We start from the raw sequence: 17,164 nt of genomic DNA, 5'->3' as shown, positions 1-17,164 counted from the left end.
ATGTTTCGAGTTTACAATGCTCACTCCTATTAAAACTTAAAAAGAATTGAGACGTGAGAAGGAATAAAGGTAAAGTTTTTTTTTTTTACAATCATTTTTTCTGTTACTACAGTACAGTGTACAGTATAGTATATGTATGTCCTTTTCCTTTTTCTGTGGCTTACTTGTTTTTTTTTTTTTGTTCAAGATTATGATTTTGTAAATGTGTTAGGATAGGTAACTGACTTAGGCTAGGGTGTGTTTCGACTTACACCAAAATTCAGGTTACATCACTGTTGTAGGAACGGAACTGTGTTGTAACCCGAGGACCCCCTGTAATGGCTTCAAGCATGTATTTTATTCTCTCATTAGGTTAATTCATACTTTTCTATCAAAGTCTCAGAAGCTGAACATATAATCTTTAGTAAGATTTTGTTTTTATGCCTTTTGAGAATATAAGAAAAGTTGGTTAGAAATGTATGGACTGTAAATGTCTAGATGACACGCTTAGGTTCTTTGGCACAGCATATCCTTAAAGTGTAAGAAATTTTCACCTTGATGGATTTTGCTTAGGATAAAAGCCTCAGGATATTTGTGATTTGAACAACACTATTCATAACAAGCTATGTGTTTCCAAAGTGATGGTTTCCCAAAATGTAGTGAATGGCTATATTTGCAAATAGATAACATTAATTTCAGCTGTATCATTCAGGATTAACTGTATACCTTTGTATGAAAATTCATTCTGTATGTACAGTATTTATGCACTCTATCTATCTATCTATCTGTCTATCTATCTATCTATCTATCTATCTATCTAATTAGGTTTATTAGGTTAGGTTTATTCATTTTTTAACATTTTTTTCCTGACTAGATTTATTTACCTCCACACAGCTTGGGTTTCCTGTGCTATGGAATTTGGGGTAATAAGCCCAGTAAAATGTACTTTCTTTTGTGAAGATGTACATGTTTTCATTTTGTTCAGCTTCTCCCTTTCATCTTTACACTTTGTCGAACATGGCACACACAGTTTATCTTCATGAACCAAGTAAAGGCTCTCTACACGTTTTATGGGGTCCAACTCTTCTTCCTCTGCTGGCTGTGGGAATGGATTCCGTTTGGTATTAACCTTTTTGAGCTTTGGGAGCTTTACAACATTTTCAGGGAGGGTGGTGAGCTTATTGTCAAAAAGACCCAATTCCTGCAGTTCTTTCAGAGCTGCGATTGTTGTTGGGATGCATTCAAATTCATTCATTCCAAGATTCAGATGACGCATGTTCTTTAGCTGGCTGATTTCAATGGGGATTGAATTTGCTGTCAATTTGTTATTGCAAAGGTTGAGATAATATAGGTTTTGTAGTTGCCCAATGGTGTCTGGGATCTTTTCAATATGGTTACTGTGTAAATCAAGCCAGCGCAGATTCTGAAACTTTTCAATATACTCTGGAATTTTTGTGAGCGTATTTCTGCTAAGATCGAGCTCCTCCACATCTGCCAGTTTAAGTAAGCATTTGGGGAATGTTGCAATGCCCATGTTGCTGAGGTCAAGACGTCTTTTGCCATCAACTGTCATCTTTATGGAGCTTTTGGCCATTTTAAGGGTGATTTTCTTTCCTTTTGGTCCTGCTTTTTTCTTTCCTTTTGCCATTTTTCTGAATGGAAGAAGAAAAAGAGTTTATTTTACATTATTTTTTATTTTCTAAGTATTAATATTTTACTATCTCATCTGTGTTCTGTAAGGCAGCCATAATATATGTGTATATTTGAAAACATATATTATTCTGTGTAAAATTAAGAAAAGCCAACAATTGCCTTTCATGGCAGTTACTTCTACCCATTCTGAATCAAACGATCATTAACACTAAAAAGTAGCGCAGCCTTTAATGAGAAGTAATTTTTGTTCTTTGCATGAAGATTACTTTGAGCTGTTCATTAGACTTAGCTCTCAATGTTTTAGTAAAGCTGAAAACTGACTAAAATAAAGTGCTGTAGCTGAATTTGTTTATTTATTTGTTTGTTTATTTATTGGAGGAAAATAACATTCCATATAATCAAGTCACAGTTATTAAACAAAGAAAAACATTCTGTACAATCAAGTCAAACTTAATAAAACAGAATTCAGCCTCCACCTGATAGCTGCATTTGTAAAAGCCATACAAGGAGCAGTTTCTAATTCTTCGTATACTTCAGAGTACTAATAGGAACTGGGCTGGATTTTACTTAATTATTTATATACAAAGTCAAGGTTGATAAACTATATCTTTTTCTAATTTACTGCTAATAAACCAAATAAAGAAATGATGAGTAGTTCATTCAGTTAAAACAAAATGACTGTTGATAGTAAGCAGAAACTAACAAGTGTTACAGTTGAGCGATCAGTGATTTTTTTTTTTTCACAGTAGAGTGGAAATTCATGAAGTCAAATCAGGGCCGTGATAAATGATTGTTTTTGGATATGATGTGGGCTTTGATACTACACACCTCCCCATTACAAAGGATTCATTATAAATACTTCAGGCCCTTTGGCTGCTCATTAATCATATTCAGGGCTTCGAAGGAGAGCACAAAAAGAAACTGATGTAGTTTAGGTAATTTGTATTATGCACAAAACAGAACAATTGGACTTAATCTGTGTATAATTTATATGTATGTCCATGTGATATTGTTTAATATGTGTTTAGCAATATTTGAATTCATAACTGTGTGTACGTGTGTGTATCTCTGCATATAGCATGTATATACAAGGAACAAGTATAACCAATAAATGATTTCAATGTCATTATTTTCAAAATATATAAAGAACTTCCAAACACATTTTATACTTGATATCTCAACTGGAAAAGTAATGATCTTCTGTACCCAAAGAAAATGAGAGTAAAAGCATTTCTTCAATGAATATTATTAAAGGGCTTTATTCTGTAATTGTACCAGTCTCTTCTATATGATATATAATAGTGATAAAAACAATAAGAATCCTTTGCTTTTTCTGGTATATTAAAGCTAATGTTATCCTTGTCTGAAACATGTTTACAAAATTTTGGTGGGGGAAGTGTGTGCAGAATGAGCTAGAAAATGACAATGCTAATTGTATACCTACAAAATTTGAAAATTGTGTTTTAGAGGTTATTTTTTGCAATAATAAAGCAAACATTGCAAAATTGCCAGTAGCAGAATTCATACCTTAGCCAATATGTGAGTAGAAAAGTAGAGCCAAAAATGCACAAGTTGCAGTTTGCTGCAAACTCACCTTTTTGCCTAAAAGCTGTCATTGTTTTGCACATGAAAAAAATCTTTGGAACAATGTTGATTATGAAAGACCCCACATAAAATCAAAATATGATCAATGTTTCTCAATAGGGTCGCATTTAAAATTTCAGAGTCATGGCGAGATGAAATCTGTCCCTTCAAGCACAAATAAGAAGTATATCTGGTGGAGATGTCAGCCCATCACCAGGCACACTCACAATAACTCACACCACACTGATACAGTTTAGAGATGCCATTTGTCTGCATGGGGTTCCATCCAGTGGCAGTCATGGTCACTCAGAATGGGACAACCACCAAATAATTTAAAACACATCTTTGCAATGTGATAAAAACAGTCATGGTTTAAAAAAATGCTAGTGTAGGAAGAACATTTAAATACATTATAGATATGGTAGGTCCAGCAGTTTAAACTACATTCTACATTTAAAATACATTCTTCAAGCTGTGAAGCAGCAGTGTTAACCACTGCACCACCATGCCACCTTCTTAAATATGTTTCTTTTAAATACATGGAAAAATTCTGCACTTAAACATTCATTTATGCTATACCCAGGGATTGCTGGGATAGCCACTGCTCCTCCACAGTCCTGAGCTGGATAAGCAGAGCCCTTTTACCCAAATATTCTACAGGAGGTATAAATAGACAATGTCTGAGAGAATTACAAAGTTAAGCCTTTAAAAATATTTTGTATGGTATACTTCTCCATGATTTTTCTGTGTTACTTGTACTTTGTGATTATGTTTTGTGCTGACATTTTTCTCAAAGCTTAGGCCTGAAACCACAGCTGAAATGAAGGAAAATCTTTTTAGGTTTCATTTGGCTCACTACAAATATTGTATCTCTTAAAAATACACATAAGCTATTATATTCTACTTATGAGCAATTATAAAATGCTATGGTTCTGTACTTGTAAAGTGATTTGGAATGATGTTCACTATATAAAGACATTATATTAAGTGGGTTTATTTGTAATTGTACGTAAATCACTGTTTATATTAAAACCAACTGGAATATCATAAAACTGGGGTAGGAAGAATCAACAGAAGTGTTCATAAAGTAAAAGAAAAAAATGAAGACATCAATAGTATATGCAAATGTCTGTTCTGTACAGTAAATGTTTTTCATTTACAGTACCTTAAAACTAACACATATAAAAAATGGTAGTTAGTAGCCCATTGTTATTTACAATTCACTTCATAACAAACTTAAAAAACCTGTAATGATCATTTAGAGCTTTTAATTTAACAAAAGACGTTTTTGTGAAAATACATTCTGGACTTTTGGTATGAAGTTTAAATTAGTGGTAGGATGGCTCATCTGGCTGCACACATTTTTGGACCATATAATTCATTGCAGTGTTTTTTAGGATACATGCCTTTAGTTTCTCAGAAATGTATTATTTCATTTTTTTTTTGTTTTGTTTATTACCAGTAGTGAATACTGTACTAGTTCGAGTTACTAGTGAAGATATAATTTAAATTGAATATTTTCTGATGCTGTCTCTAAAGAGTTTTTTGCGTAACTCATAGTTTACTTGATAGTATTATGGGACATGTAATAATTAGAATAATTTTGCATTAAAATAAATTAATTTCAGGTCTCAAATGTTAATGCTTTATCGTGTCCAATTCAATGCAAATTGAAGTCATTAAAATTGATAGCACTAAATTTTATATATATAGTATTATATGCTGCAAGTATAAGTGTCCATTCTATCACATAGTGCCAGTACAGTAAAGTCGTATTCCATCCGTCCATTTTCTGAACCAACTTAATCTCATTTTAGGGCTGCAGTGAGTTAGAATCTATACAAGGAAAACTCATCAAGAGAATGTGATGCCAGCCTATTGCAAGACACATTGTTATACTGGGCCAATTTAGAATTGCCATTATCCTAAAAATATATCTTTGGAATGGTGAAGGAAATCTGAAATACTTTGTTTGGGGATGTAAACTATGCAGGAAAAGACCAAACTATAGTTCCAGCCCAGTCTCATTACCCACTTTTTTTGAAGAATAACAAAATAGTAATAGGCAGTAAGGAGGAACGTATCGCATATGTTGTATAAGACCATTGCAGTGAGAGAATTCAAACACATTTACCAATAAGTATTCACACAGATGTCTTTGTTCTATAAGCAGAAAACAAAAGTGTCCAGAGGAGACTGACATACATGTGATGAGAGCATGAATGATACAATTATATATGATTAGTTATAGAAAATGTGAACCTGACATACATTTTCCATCAATCCTTCTTCCAAGCTCGCTTATCCAGAGTAGGGTTACAGGGCAGTTGGAGCCTATCCCAGCAAGCTATATTTTCCTTCTTTAGAATCATGAATCAGCCCAGGGCTTTCAGATGTGGCATCTCCCACTAATAACTGCAAGCGTCAAAGCAATCTACTTCATTGTAGCATGATTTTACTTGTTTTCCTTTACCACATGATTTTAGGGGTGGAAGAAAAACACCAAACATATGAACACTATAAACTCTACTTTATATACACACAAGCACCTTGCTTACTTTGGGAAAATGGTATAGGAATTTCTAAAAGTTTTACTGCACCATATTGGAAAGTACATATCCATTTATACAGTGAATTTAAAGCAAAGCAATATTTCTAAACATTTTTCTTACCTTCTTTCAGTATTCGGTCCTGTAAAATAAGAAGACTTCTTGGTTCTCAAGTTATGGCAGAGTAGTGTTTTCTCGGGGCTTGTCTCTTCGTGTTACATTCTTCCTTCTCTTTCCCTGTCAATTATAAATTAGGTCTTGTATTGTTTCTTAAAGAGAACCTATATGTTACAGTGACCTCTAGCAACCCAGCAAAAGATTTCAAGAAAAACTGTTCATTGAAAGTGTAACTGATGAGGAAGCATATTTGACATTGCAGACAATTAGTCAATACGTGACTGAGTACAGCCTTATTCCTGCACTCTTCCTTGTTTAACTTGGTTGCTAAGTGACAGAAATCTGGCCCTCATTAGCATGACACTGCACTGCTTAGGAAATGTTTCTCCATCGCGTTGCTTTATTGTTTGCTTCTATGTTACATATGGTGCATGGGTCTAATTTTGCACAATTAAAGTTAACTTTATAGTGAATCAACATTTTTTAATCATAACTACAGTTCATAGACTTTTAAATTAACACAGTCTGTAAACATATTCATTTATTATATAGTAAAAGTGTTTCCCAGAATTACATTAAAAGAAAACATAAAGACTGTGCATTATGTAGAAACTTATACATGATCAAAATTGCTAATTTTTTAGATAAGATATTAAGGCTGTTAATATTGGTCATATAAGTAATTATTAATAAAGTCCAGATGGTACATATTTTTTCAGTCCTTAGGCAAGATGTTGTGTTTCATTTATTAACATGAATGTCTCTTTTTTGTTTTTGATTTTACACGCGCAATTTAGAGAGCTCGACTTTATAACTGATTTCAAACTTAGTGTCTCTCCTTATGTACATATACAATGTGTGTATATATATATATATATATATATATATATATATATATATATATATATATATATATATATATATATATATATATATACTGTATATTAAAGCTGAAACAGCATAGTCAACATGCTTCTCTAAATGTCTATATTAGATTACATATTTTGATAACTACTGACCATTCTAATAACAGGGCTGTCCTAATATTCTTCAATTTTTTAAATCTGCATATTACATATCACTATCCTTAAAAGATTACAAGTGAAGGAAGCCTTCATTTGACACTGATATAAACTATGTGCACATTCTTCACGTGTACAAATGTTCGGCATACCTATGTAGACACATAGTAACACAATTCCCAAGGTATTTGCTTTCAGATGTTACAGCAAATACATTAGTTTCATAACGTAATGTTAATAATTTTTCCATGCTGTAGATATCTCAATAAATTAATTTAGCACCTTTTTGTTTTTACTCTTTTTTTGTTTGTTTGTATTTCTGTTGTCATACTAATGAAAAATGTTTCATTTAGAGGTCTTGGCATGTACCAACTTCACTATTAAACTTTATTCTTCATTTATTTATTTAATTATTTAATATCCTGATAGTAATCCATCACAACATTATCATGTTTGATTGTTTTCTCATACTCTCTAACATTTATTTAATTAATAATATATTTCTGGTAGCCCTAGGTATACTTTTTTAAAATAAAAAAATTGCCTTTATTAATTTATATCTTGCATTTGCATTCTTTTATACACAAAGAAACCTTACGAGAATTAGCACAAAGAAAACAAAAGAAAGCAAATAAAGTAAAGGAATGCAGACAATTGAAATCAATTTAATATGTTTATTTGTGTTTGACAGTTTCGTGATTAAGAAAGAAAAACAAAATCCCCATTGACGTAAACCCAAACTGACAGTGCTGTGACTTAAAGAGATGACAATAAGGTGAACATGTTGAAACTTGCACAGTTAGAGGAAATGTGAGTTACGGTTTTAAATTTCACAGTGAAAGATTGCAAGTGTAATCAGATGAGGCAGGAACTGAACCCATTGAGAGAGAGTGACGGAAAAAAACACATTACCTATCATGATAAGGTCAGCAGTGTAAAGAAAATTCACAAATGCTCAGTAAGTCAGCCTTGTTTCTGCCTGTCACAGATTACTGCTACTGAGCCTGGGAGAAATATTGTGATGTTAACTGCAATATCTTTTAATTTTTTTTTTACTGAGACAAATTTAATGAGTTAGATATTCTTTTGAACATCAGAACAACTTTGACAAGACCAGACCATCCATCCCAATGAGGCTTGCCAATCTTATTTGCCTAATTTTTCCAAATTAACAGAATCAAGTTTTGAAAGTCCCTAAAGTAACACTGTCTTCCACACTGCTTGGTTTTTTGTTGCATGTCTCTATTCACAGGTCTGAGTTATTGTGAATATTTATTTTTATTTGCATTCATGAACACAGTTAAAAAATTGGAATGTTTCGATCATGTCTCATTTGAGTAGAAAACTGAAAGGAAATATAACAAATTATTGTTTATTCATGTATACAATGTTGATCTAATTCAATAAAATATGAATATTTAGCCAATCTAATACTTTTAATCGTGTATGTACAGCGTATAACTCTAGTTTTTTGTCACTTCTTCCCTCACTGCTCTAAGATTTTTCAGGAGAAAATGCAAATCCAAACAGTGAACTTTGACATTCCTGTTGCAACTCAATTTTTTAAACATCATACATTTTTCACAATGTCTTTATACTTTGGATCATTATTGTTACCTAAAAACTTGAATGATACCTAAGCCTCTCTTTCCAGACCATTCATCGCACTACACAATACTTCATCAGAAATCATTTTGGTAATATCAGGTCTGGGGAAAATGCCCTCTTTCAAGTAAGCCATAGACAAACTTTTAGAATACTGTAAATACATAAATCAGGCTCTGTCTTTTGATGGAGTTTTGACAAACTTCTTCACTAATCTAAACTTATTATGTAGGAGCGCTTTATGTAAATTCTGCAAACGAGGCCTAATGATGTTTCTTGACCCTAGTTGTAGCTTTTCTCTAACTGATCACTCCTTCTGAACTCAGTGTAACATGTAGGGTCGGCTATCCCACTTACAGAGAAAATATGGGAATTTTGCATTCCCTCATTGCTGACCCAGTAAGATACATAGAACTTTCAGGTCTCCACATATGAACCAATGGTGATCGTTGTAGTTAATAAGTGTTAAAAAATAACTGTTATGCTTTAAACATAGATTTCAGTATTAGAAAATATAAAATTGAAACAAATTATTATTAAAACAGGCAAAATACTCGCGCTTCGCAGTGGAGAAGTAGTGTGTTAAAGTAATGAAAAAGAAAAGGAAACATTTTGAAAATAACATAACATGATTGTCAATGTAATTGTTTTGTCACTGTTATGAGTGTTGCTGTGATATATTTTATATATATATATATATATATATATATATATATATATACACACACACATACATATATACAGTATACATATACATACATATCTACATATATACACACATACATATACACACACACACATATATACACCCTTTGGGGTGCGAGCAGCTGTTGCTGGGGGTGTCAGAATCCATCGAGGAAGAAACATGAAAAACATTTGTGCAAAATCTTAATTTACCTATCCATTCCTAAATAATTAAATGGGCAGGCTATTTCGTATCAGTGCAATACGCTGCTTGTTAAAACGGATGACTCCTGCTCTTACGCGCACTTAGTGCTGCATGGGTATTATTAACTATCGTATCTGTTCAAGTTCTATTTAAATTTTAAATATAAGTAATTTTTATTTAGTCGACAGAAATATGTTTGGTAGGAATGTAAGTTAAATTTAGTCATCATTGCATAAATTTTTCTTCACCATAGAAATTTAAAGACTAAATTCAACTTACATTACTACCAAAGATATTTCTGTCGACTTATTAGAACCTACTTATGTCCAAATAGAACTTGAAAAGATATATTTTTTCAAATCTGATCACGTATTTTAGATCGACTTGACGCGTACTACATCGTGCCAGCGAGCTATTGAGATGTCACCTGCCTGCCTCAATAAGTGATCCTCGCTTTGCTCTTACTGTTTTACCGTTCATTTAATCATGGCTAGTCGCGAAAAAATTAGAAAATGGAAGGAGGATTACACTTAGTAAGAGTATGGCTTTACCAAAACAATTATTGATGGCGAATAAAGTATCCATTATTCATAAAGCTTCAATTGGTGATCTGTTTTTCTGCGTTAACCTCATATTTTTTCATACTTCTTCTGAAACCAAGGGGGTGCGAGGGTAAAATGAATTGGGAAGCGCTGATGTATATATATTGAATATATTGAAATAATTTTACTGTCAAATAATGCAAACAGTACGCGGTACGTGTTTCGCCCTAATTCTGGGCTCATCAGACGTACATACTCACTGCACCCCCTCTCGGGAATCAAACCTTGACGCGTCAGCTAGAGCGAAGCCTCTTGTGTTGTGCCACGGCGTGTGGTTCGTTTATTTGACAGTATGTAGATCGGGATATATATATATATAAGATAACTCCTGCAGCCACAGCCGCGACACACATAAAAAACATCAATAATAACTCATAAACTTGCAATATTATTTAGGAAAATTGCAACATTTTACTCACCAAGAATTCGGATTATTTGTAAACAAAATCCATCCTCCTCTCTTTCCTCAAAAACTGTTCAATTACTCTGTCGTATGGATTATCCGTGCGCTTCAGTTCCATCAAAATGTCCCTTTCTATCGCCATCGAAGCTAATGCTGAAAGGCGAACCCACCCTATGGTATTTCTGGCGTAAGTTTGAATTTGCTTTAGGGCTGAAAATGTCCGCTCGAAAGAAGCAGTGTACACGGGAATGCTCACTGCCAAATATACCAATGTGAACAGCTGCCCCATGCTCTCATTCATATTTTTCTGATGAAGGAAGTCAAGGAGATCAGTGGGCGATTTTCCTGCAAAATCATCCATGGCATACATTACAGTCAGTTCTGTTTTTAGCTGAGACAGATCAAAAAGCGCTCCGTGGCTCTTGTGTTAAACTGGAGAAGGCTGCATGCGTGAAATTTTTCTTGTATTCCCGAAACTTCTGGGGCTCGAGGAGCGTGACAAACATCAGGTTTTCGTGGTCTTGAAATCTGGTCTGTGTCTGGCAAATAATATTGTCCAGAATCTTGCCATGGAGTTGGCCGTAGTGCGCGCGACGATCTTTCGCTCGGAGCGTTTGCGATGCGTTCAGTGGCCTCGTAGATTTCCTCATATCGGCTTCTATCCAGTCAATGGGTCTGAACACGATGACGTTGCCGTACGCCTGCTAGAGGGCCCTACTGACACCAACTCAAAATCTGATTGGTTGAAGCAACACGTTAATCGACATTTATTCTGTGTTAGAGTGCCTGCACAACGGATTGTGAAAGCCTCTCTGCCTGGCAACAAATGATGGCTGAAATGTGACTGGTTAAATGCTTTAATACGAAACTCCGCCTCCCATGGCTATCGAGCTGCAGTCTATTACAGTATATGGACGAAAATACGAACCAGTTATGACCATTACGCGTAGAATTTCAAAATGAAACCTGCCCAGCTTTTGTAAGTAAGTTGTAAGGAATGAGCCTGCCAAATTTCAGCCTTCTACCTACACGGGAAGTTGGAGAATTAGTGTCAGTCAGTCAGTCAGTCAGTCAGTGAGGGCTTTGCCTTTTATTAGTATAGATATGTATAATTAATTAAAGTGAAAAAACAATAAAAACTATAATTAACAGCTAAAAATGTGTTTTGCAAAAAAAATGTTACATGATGGATATAAATGGTTTATATTTCTGAATTTAGTGCCCAAAAATGTAAAAACATTTGACATGAAATAATCAAACAATTTCTTCAATGTATACCTGTGCAATGTGAAAAACAAAATTCTTTTTATAAGATCTAACCTTACCAAGTTTCCATCAATGTCCTCACATTCTTGTTGAAGTACAGCACTAAATTTAAAGTAACAGCTTAGATCCTCCATATTAATTCCTTTCATAATTTTCAAAACTTTAATCATGTCACCTCTCAATCTCTGTTTGCTTAAACTAAAATGATTCTACTCCTTCAGTCTTTTCACATAGCGAATAGAGTATCTTGCAGTGCTGGAATCTGCCACTCTTCTCTCCAGCACTGCTATGCTTTTTTGTAATATGGTGACGAAAAACTTTACGCAGTACCATCAGATAAGGCCTAACAAGTGAGCTTCAAGGGTAAGTTAACTTTTTTTTTAATCCAGTTATTTGATCACAATTGCTGAATATATTAATTTGCCACATGCAATTGTGTTTGAAACTAAAATATTTTTTATTCATTTTAAAAAATGTCATGCTTGTTTTTGCAGATTATAGTGCCTTTCAAAGGGCATGAATCCAAATGTTAAAACAAAAACCTTAAAATTTACTGAATGCAGCCATTTTTCAAGCAAAAAGTTTTAAGTACATGACACACAAAAATGTTGATTTGCCTTGTGACCTTAGCATCAGCAAGCAGGAGGCCTTGGCTTTTTCAAGAATCTAAGGCTTTGATAAAAATGTAACTTAGTGCAATTAGTTCAGATTTATTGTAATGTGCATAAAATACAATGGAACTCTTACATGCACACATGACCAACAAGCACAATGATGCCACTCATTATGAATCTCACTCCATAAAGTGTATAAAATGTAACAGCACAGAACATAACAGGAATAATCACAGTAAACCCATGCTATGGGTTCTCCAGTTCATGATTTAAAAAAATAACACAACCTGCACCAATTTCCAAATGGAAAAAAGAGAAGATAGCATGGTGTTGATGGAGGTGAAGAGCAAAATACTGAAAGGCAGCTTGCACACAAATATGGCAGACCCAACCATGTATGAAAATGCAACAATAAATAGTACATTTTATTTGATTGCTTATGACACATACTGTATCCAATACTTCACTAAAGCTGTAGCTGAAATGATCAATGCAACTTGGCCAATTGCAATATGACTGCATATGAGGAGCTGTTGACAATAAAATTATGTGATTTATGTGTGCTTCTGCCTGCAGACCACTTCATCGAATCCATTTTTTTGTAGTTCCAGACACTTTCATATGGACTACCTCTCTGAACTGGACTTTAGTCAGTAGTGCTTTTACTTTGCCACAGTGTATAAAAGAGGCCTTATATTGATGGCTGGTATCAATGATCATTTTCTTTGCCTAATTTGACATTGCTTGGTGTAGATGTCCTTTAGCTGAGTGCAACATTCTCTGTTGAGCCCAAACCAGACAGTAATATTTTCTGTCAGAATCGGTGTATTTTGACCTAGGTTAGGTCCTATGTGATGTGGACACCAAACTATCTGAAACAGTCCACCTTCTCCACCTGAGTGCTGTTAATACTGAGGGGATGGTAGTGCCTCTGCTGTTTTCTCCCAAAGTCCACGATCGGCTCCTTTTTCTTGCTCACACTCAGGAATAGACTGTTGCCCTGACACCAGTGTGACAGACCCCCCACTTCTTCCTGGTCAGCCTGCTCATTGTTGTTAGATATTGTTTTTGACTGTTCTGTCACCCACTGCATGGCTGCATTTGAGTCCTGACTTGGGATCCTGAGGTGATTCTTCCAAGTGGTGGGTGCAGCAACATGCTATATCAGTGCAACAACGTGCTATATCAGCGCATGCACCCAACCTTTCTATCTCTGTCTTTCTCAAAGAATGCTATAGGTGTTAGTGTAACAGGTTTGTAGTCAGACAGGTTGGACTTGCTTTCTTAGGTACAGGGACAATGGTGGACCTTGTAAAGCATGTTAGTGCAACAGACTGAGTAAAAGAGAGGTTGAATATTACTGTGAATGCTAGTGCCAGCTGATAATCTTGGAAACATGTATTGAAATACTGTCCAGACCTGCCGTCTTTCTAGCATTTCTGGTGTTTACTTTCCTGAAAGCTCTCCTTCTGTCGTGTTCCCAACAAAGTTAGAGCTGTTTCTTCACTGAATGGTTCTTACGCCTCGGATGTGTTGGACTTCAGGCTGACGGTAGCATAATTCACATTGAAGTACTGTAGAAATGACCTCATCTTCCAGAGAACTGTTGGCACTCGCCGTGCTGGGAGTAGTTGCTTTATAGTCCGTTATTGTTTGCAGACTTTGTCACATGCTTCTAGGATCAGACTGTTCAAATTACCCTTTCACTTTCTCCCCATATCATTTTTTAGTTACATTCACAGCTCTCATTAGATTGTACAAGGCGGCTTTGTAATTGTCCATATGCCCAGACACAAGCCATGAGTTATACGCAGCAGAACATGTGTTTAGTGCATTACAAATAGTTTTATCCACCCATGGTTTCTGATATGGGTAAGTCCGCATGATGAATTTTTGTACTGTAAATATAATATCTGATCAAAACCAGGAGAATGACCATTATACTCAGTAGTGCCTTCTTGAAATGTTGGTGTTCGTAATGTATGGAATTAGCATTGCATATTCAAATTATCATATGAGTAGATTTGGAATAGAAAAAAAGTTGGTTACACATATTCTGCTGCTGAAAGCCGACAAGTTAGACACCTATGGCGCACGCAGGAAGGAGCCACGCCCACCAACTCCAAGACCATTGGATACTACGACAACTCGCAGAGCCACGACCACCAACTCAAATGCGACGACACAGAAAAAATGGCGTCATTTATATTCGTCTGTCGTAGAGGCAACATGCAGCTCCGACCCACGCTGACTGTTAATAGAGGCATGTTTCTCGCGGAGGTGAATCGCCATATGCAGCGTGTAAAACGGTTTACGAGGGGTATCCCATGGGATCCTTAAAACATTCCTTTACAACTGAGGTTAAAACACAATAAAGTAAGCAGTCTTTAAAAAACGAGTTTTCAGTTACGACGCACGACCGCGTGCACCCTGGCAAACTGTTTTACACGCTACATACAGCAATTCGCATCCGTGACACACATGCGTCTTCTTAGATGCTCCTGCACTTTGTACACACCCCCCTCCCACCTCACTACTACCATGGTCGGGTGTCTTGGTTGATTATATATAGAAAGACAGCCAAAACCGCACAGAGCAATGAAAAGTCTACGTGAGTCACAGGTGCATCTGGACTTGAGTGACGAGTTGAAGGTGGGCACATGAGCAGGCAATGCATACTGAACGAGAAATCAGCAGACTAGCATGACGGAGGGAGCGGAGTGGATGTCCTTCTCCTCTCCTCCCGTTCCACCCTCCGCGCTACACGGATGATTGTGTGTTGGTTCGTTCCGTGCATTGGTTAAAACCCAACGAAGGAAGCAGTCTTTAAAAACCAATAAGCCCTGTGCCTCTGTTTCATTACCGTCTCACCTGCTTCACCAATGCAGGCCCCGCAACAGGGCAGCCAACCGGGTAACCAATGTCTTTGGGTTCAGGGGGGAGTATGGTTACAAAGCTGAAACTTAAAGAAATTGACGGAAGGGCACCACCAGGTGTGAAGCCTTTTGCTTCATTTGACTCAACACAGGAAACCTCACCCGGCCCGGACACGGAGAGGATTAACAGATTGATAGCTCTTTCTCGATTCTGTGGGTGGTGGTGCATTGCAGTTCTTAGTTGGTGGAGCAATTTGGCTGGTTATTTCCGAAAACGAACGAGACTCCCACCTGCCAAATAGTTACACGACCCAACAGCGGGCGGCGTCCAAATTCTTAGACGGACAAGTGGCTTTCAGCCACGTGAGATTGAGCATTAACAGGTCTGTGATGCACTTGTATGTCCGGTACTGCAGCGCGCTACACTGAATGGATCAACGTGTGTCTACCCGGCGCGGAGAGCCGTGCGTAAGCCGTTGAACCCCATTCGTGATGGAGACCGTGGCTTGCAATTGTTCCCCACAAACGAGAAATTCCCAGTGCGTGCGGGTCATACGCTCGCACTGATTACGTCCCTACCCTTTGTAAAATACCCCCCCACAGTCGGGTGACTTGGTGGATTATATATAAAAAAGCAGCCGGAACCGCAAAGAAAGCGACTCAGGTAGGGAGTTGGGGCGGGCACATAAGCGGGCAGTGCGTACTGAACGGCGCCGTTCAACCCGTCCTTCGCTTTGGAAGGAGAAGGCGCGACGGCGCTCCTCCGGTTTTCAGTCACGGACAATTGTATGTTGCATTTTTGCAATGTTACTTTTCTTGGTAGTTTATTAAATTACAGATTTTTCAAATGTTTATTTTTTCCTCTGTGCTTAAAAATCATTTAAACAGCGGCCTGATTATGCGGCGTACGCTACGCCGCGGGTTGGCTAGTATGATATATTTAACTGACATTTTTTATCATAACAACCAACGATTTATACAGGAAAATAATGACTATTAACAAGGTTGCCCAAACTTTTGCATCCCACTGTACCATGTACTACACAGTTCTATACTGAGCAACACTTGTTAGCCATGGCGGAACAAACTGTTGATGAAACAGAATTTCACAGACACATATGCAGCTTGAAGTACCAGGGGAAAATGTAAAGCTTCACTTATCATAGCTGCTGTGAGCAGACAACCTTTGACTGAAGAAAATAGTACAAAGAATCTGTGAGTGAGAATGGGCCCATTTTGTTTACAAGAACAAAAGCTTTAGAGTTAAAGCATAATAATTTGAACCAGATGAATAGATTAGCTAAAACTTAAATGTATGCAAGGTGATAAATGAGTAATCAGATTCAGCTCTATTGAGTCACTTAGAATGAGATCAGGTTTTGTTTATTTATACATACATAAGCCATCCCCCTGTGGCTTTGCCCGCGTATTAGTGAAACAGGACAGTGAGGAGGGCCCCACCCAGCTCTCTACTACTGACGTCACTCTTCCCACTCCACTCGGCCCGCAGCCTATGTCTTGGATTATAGCAAATATATCGCTCCTGGAAGCGAACTATGATTCTTGGCACAATGAGAAAAGTCGCAAAATCAACCAGAATGTTCAAGCAAATTATAGAAAAAAAAGATCTAAATCCAATAAGTAGTTCTCTTGTTCGCTAACTAAGCAGAATTAAGGTTATGCCCGAGGCAGACAGGTGAGTGAGGAGGGCCCTGCACCCCCCTCCCCGCAGCCCGATGAGCCTCTCTCAGATTTGCGCTAATAAATCGGTACCACAAGCGAACTATGATACTTAGTCTCAAAATCAACGGAATGTTCAAGCAAATTATAGAAAAAAACCCAATCTAAATCCATTATATAGTTCTTTCGTGAAAAGCTGACAGATATACAAACGAGTCTGAAAAACTATAAGAAATTTTTAAAACCGTTTCTTAGTGAGCACCTATGGGCCAAGGGTAACCTACATTCCAAATTTCTAGTCCCAAGTCCTCATGGTTCGGAAGAT

At 36.4% G+C, this 17,164-nt stretch overlaps 2 protein-coding genes across 6 annotated transcripts in view; one reads left to right on the top strand and one right to left on the bottom strand.

Annotated features, from left to right (window-relative positions):
• The window catches only part of wdfy4 (WDFY family member 4), a 235,119-nt gene that overhangs the window by 168,328 nt on the left and 49,627 nt on the right, over positions 1–17,164 (top strand). The window lies entirely within an intron of this gene.
• LOC120541971 (leucine-rich repeat-containing protein 18-like) lies at positions 245–6,168 on the bottom strand. The gene is made up of 2 exons (XM_039774003.1): positions 5,889–6,168; positions 245–1,631 (listed from the first exon to the last, which is right to left on the bottom strand). The coding sequence occupies exon 2, from the start codon at positions 1,625–1,627 to the stop codon at positions 860–862; it is 768 nt and encodes a 255-aa protein (XP_039629937.1). The 5' UTR covers positions 1,628–1,631; positions 5,889–6,168; the 3' UTR covers positions 245–859.

Source organism: Polypterus senegalus, chromosome 1 (assembly GCF_016835505.1).
Source record: "Polypterus senegalus isolate Bchr_013 chromosome 1, ASM1683550v1, whole genome shotgun sequence".
Classification (NCBI taxonomy): domain Eukaryota; kingdom Metazoa; phylum Chordata; class Cladistia; order Polypteriformes; family Polypteridae; genus Polypterus; species Polypterus senegalus.
The sequence above is the reverse complement of the archived record's forward strand: the minus strand, read 5'-3'. Positions and strand labels throughout refer to the sequence as shown.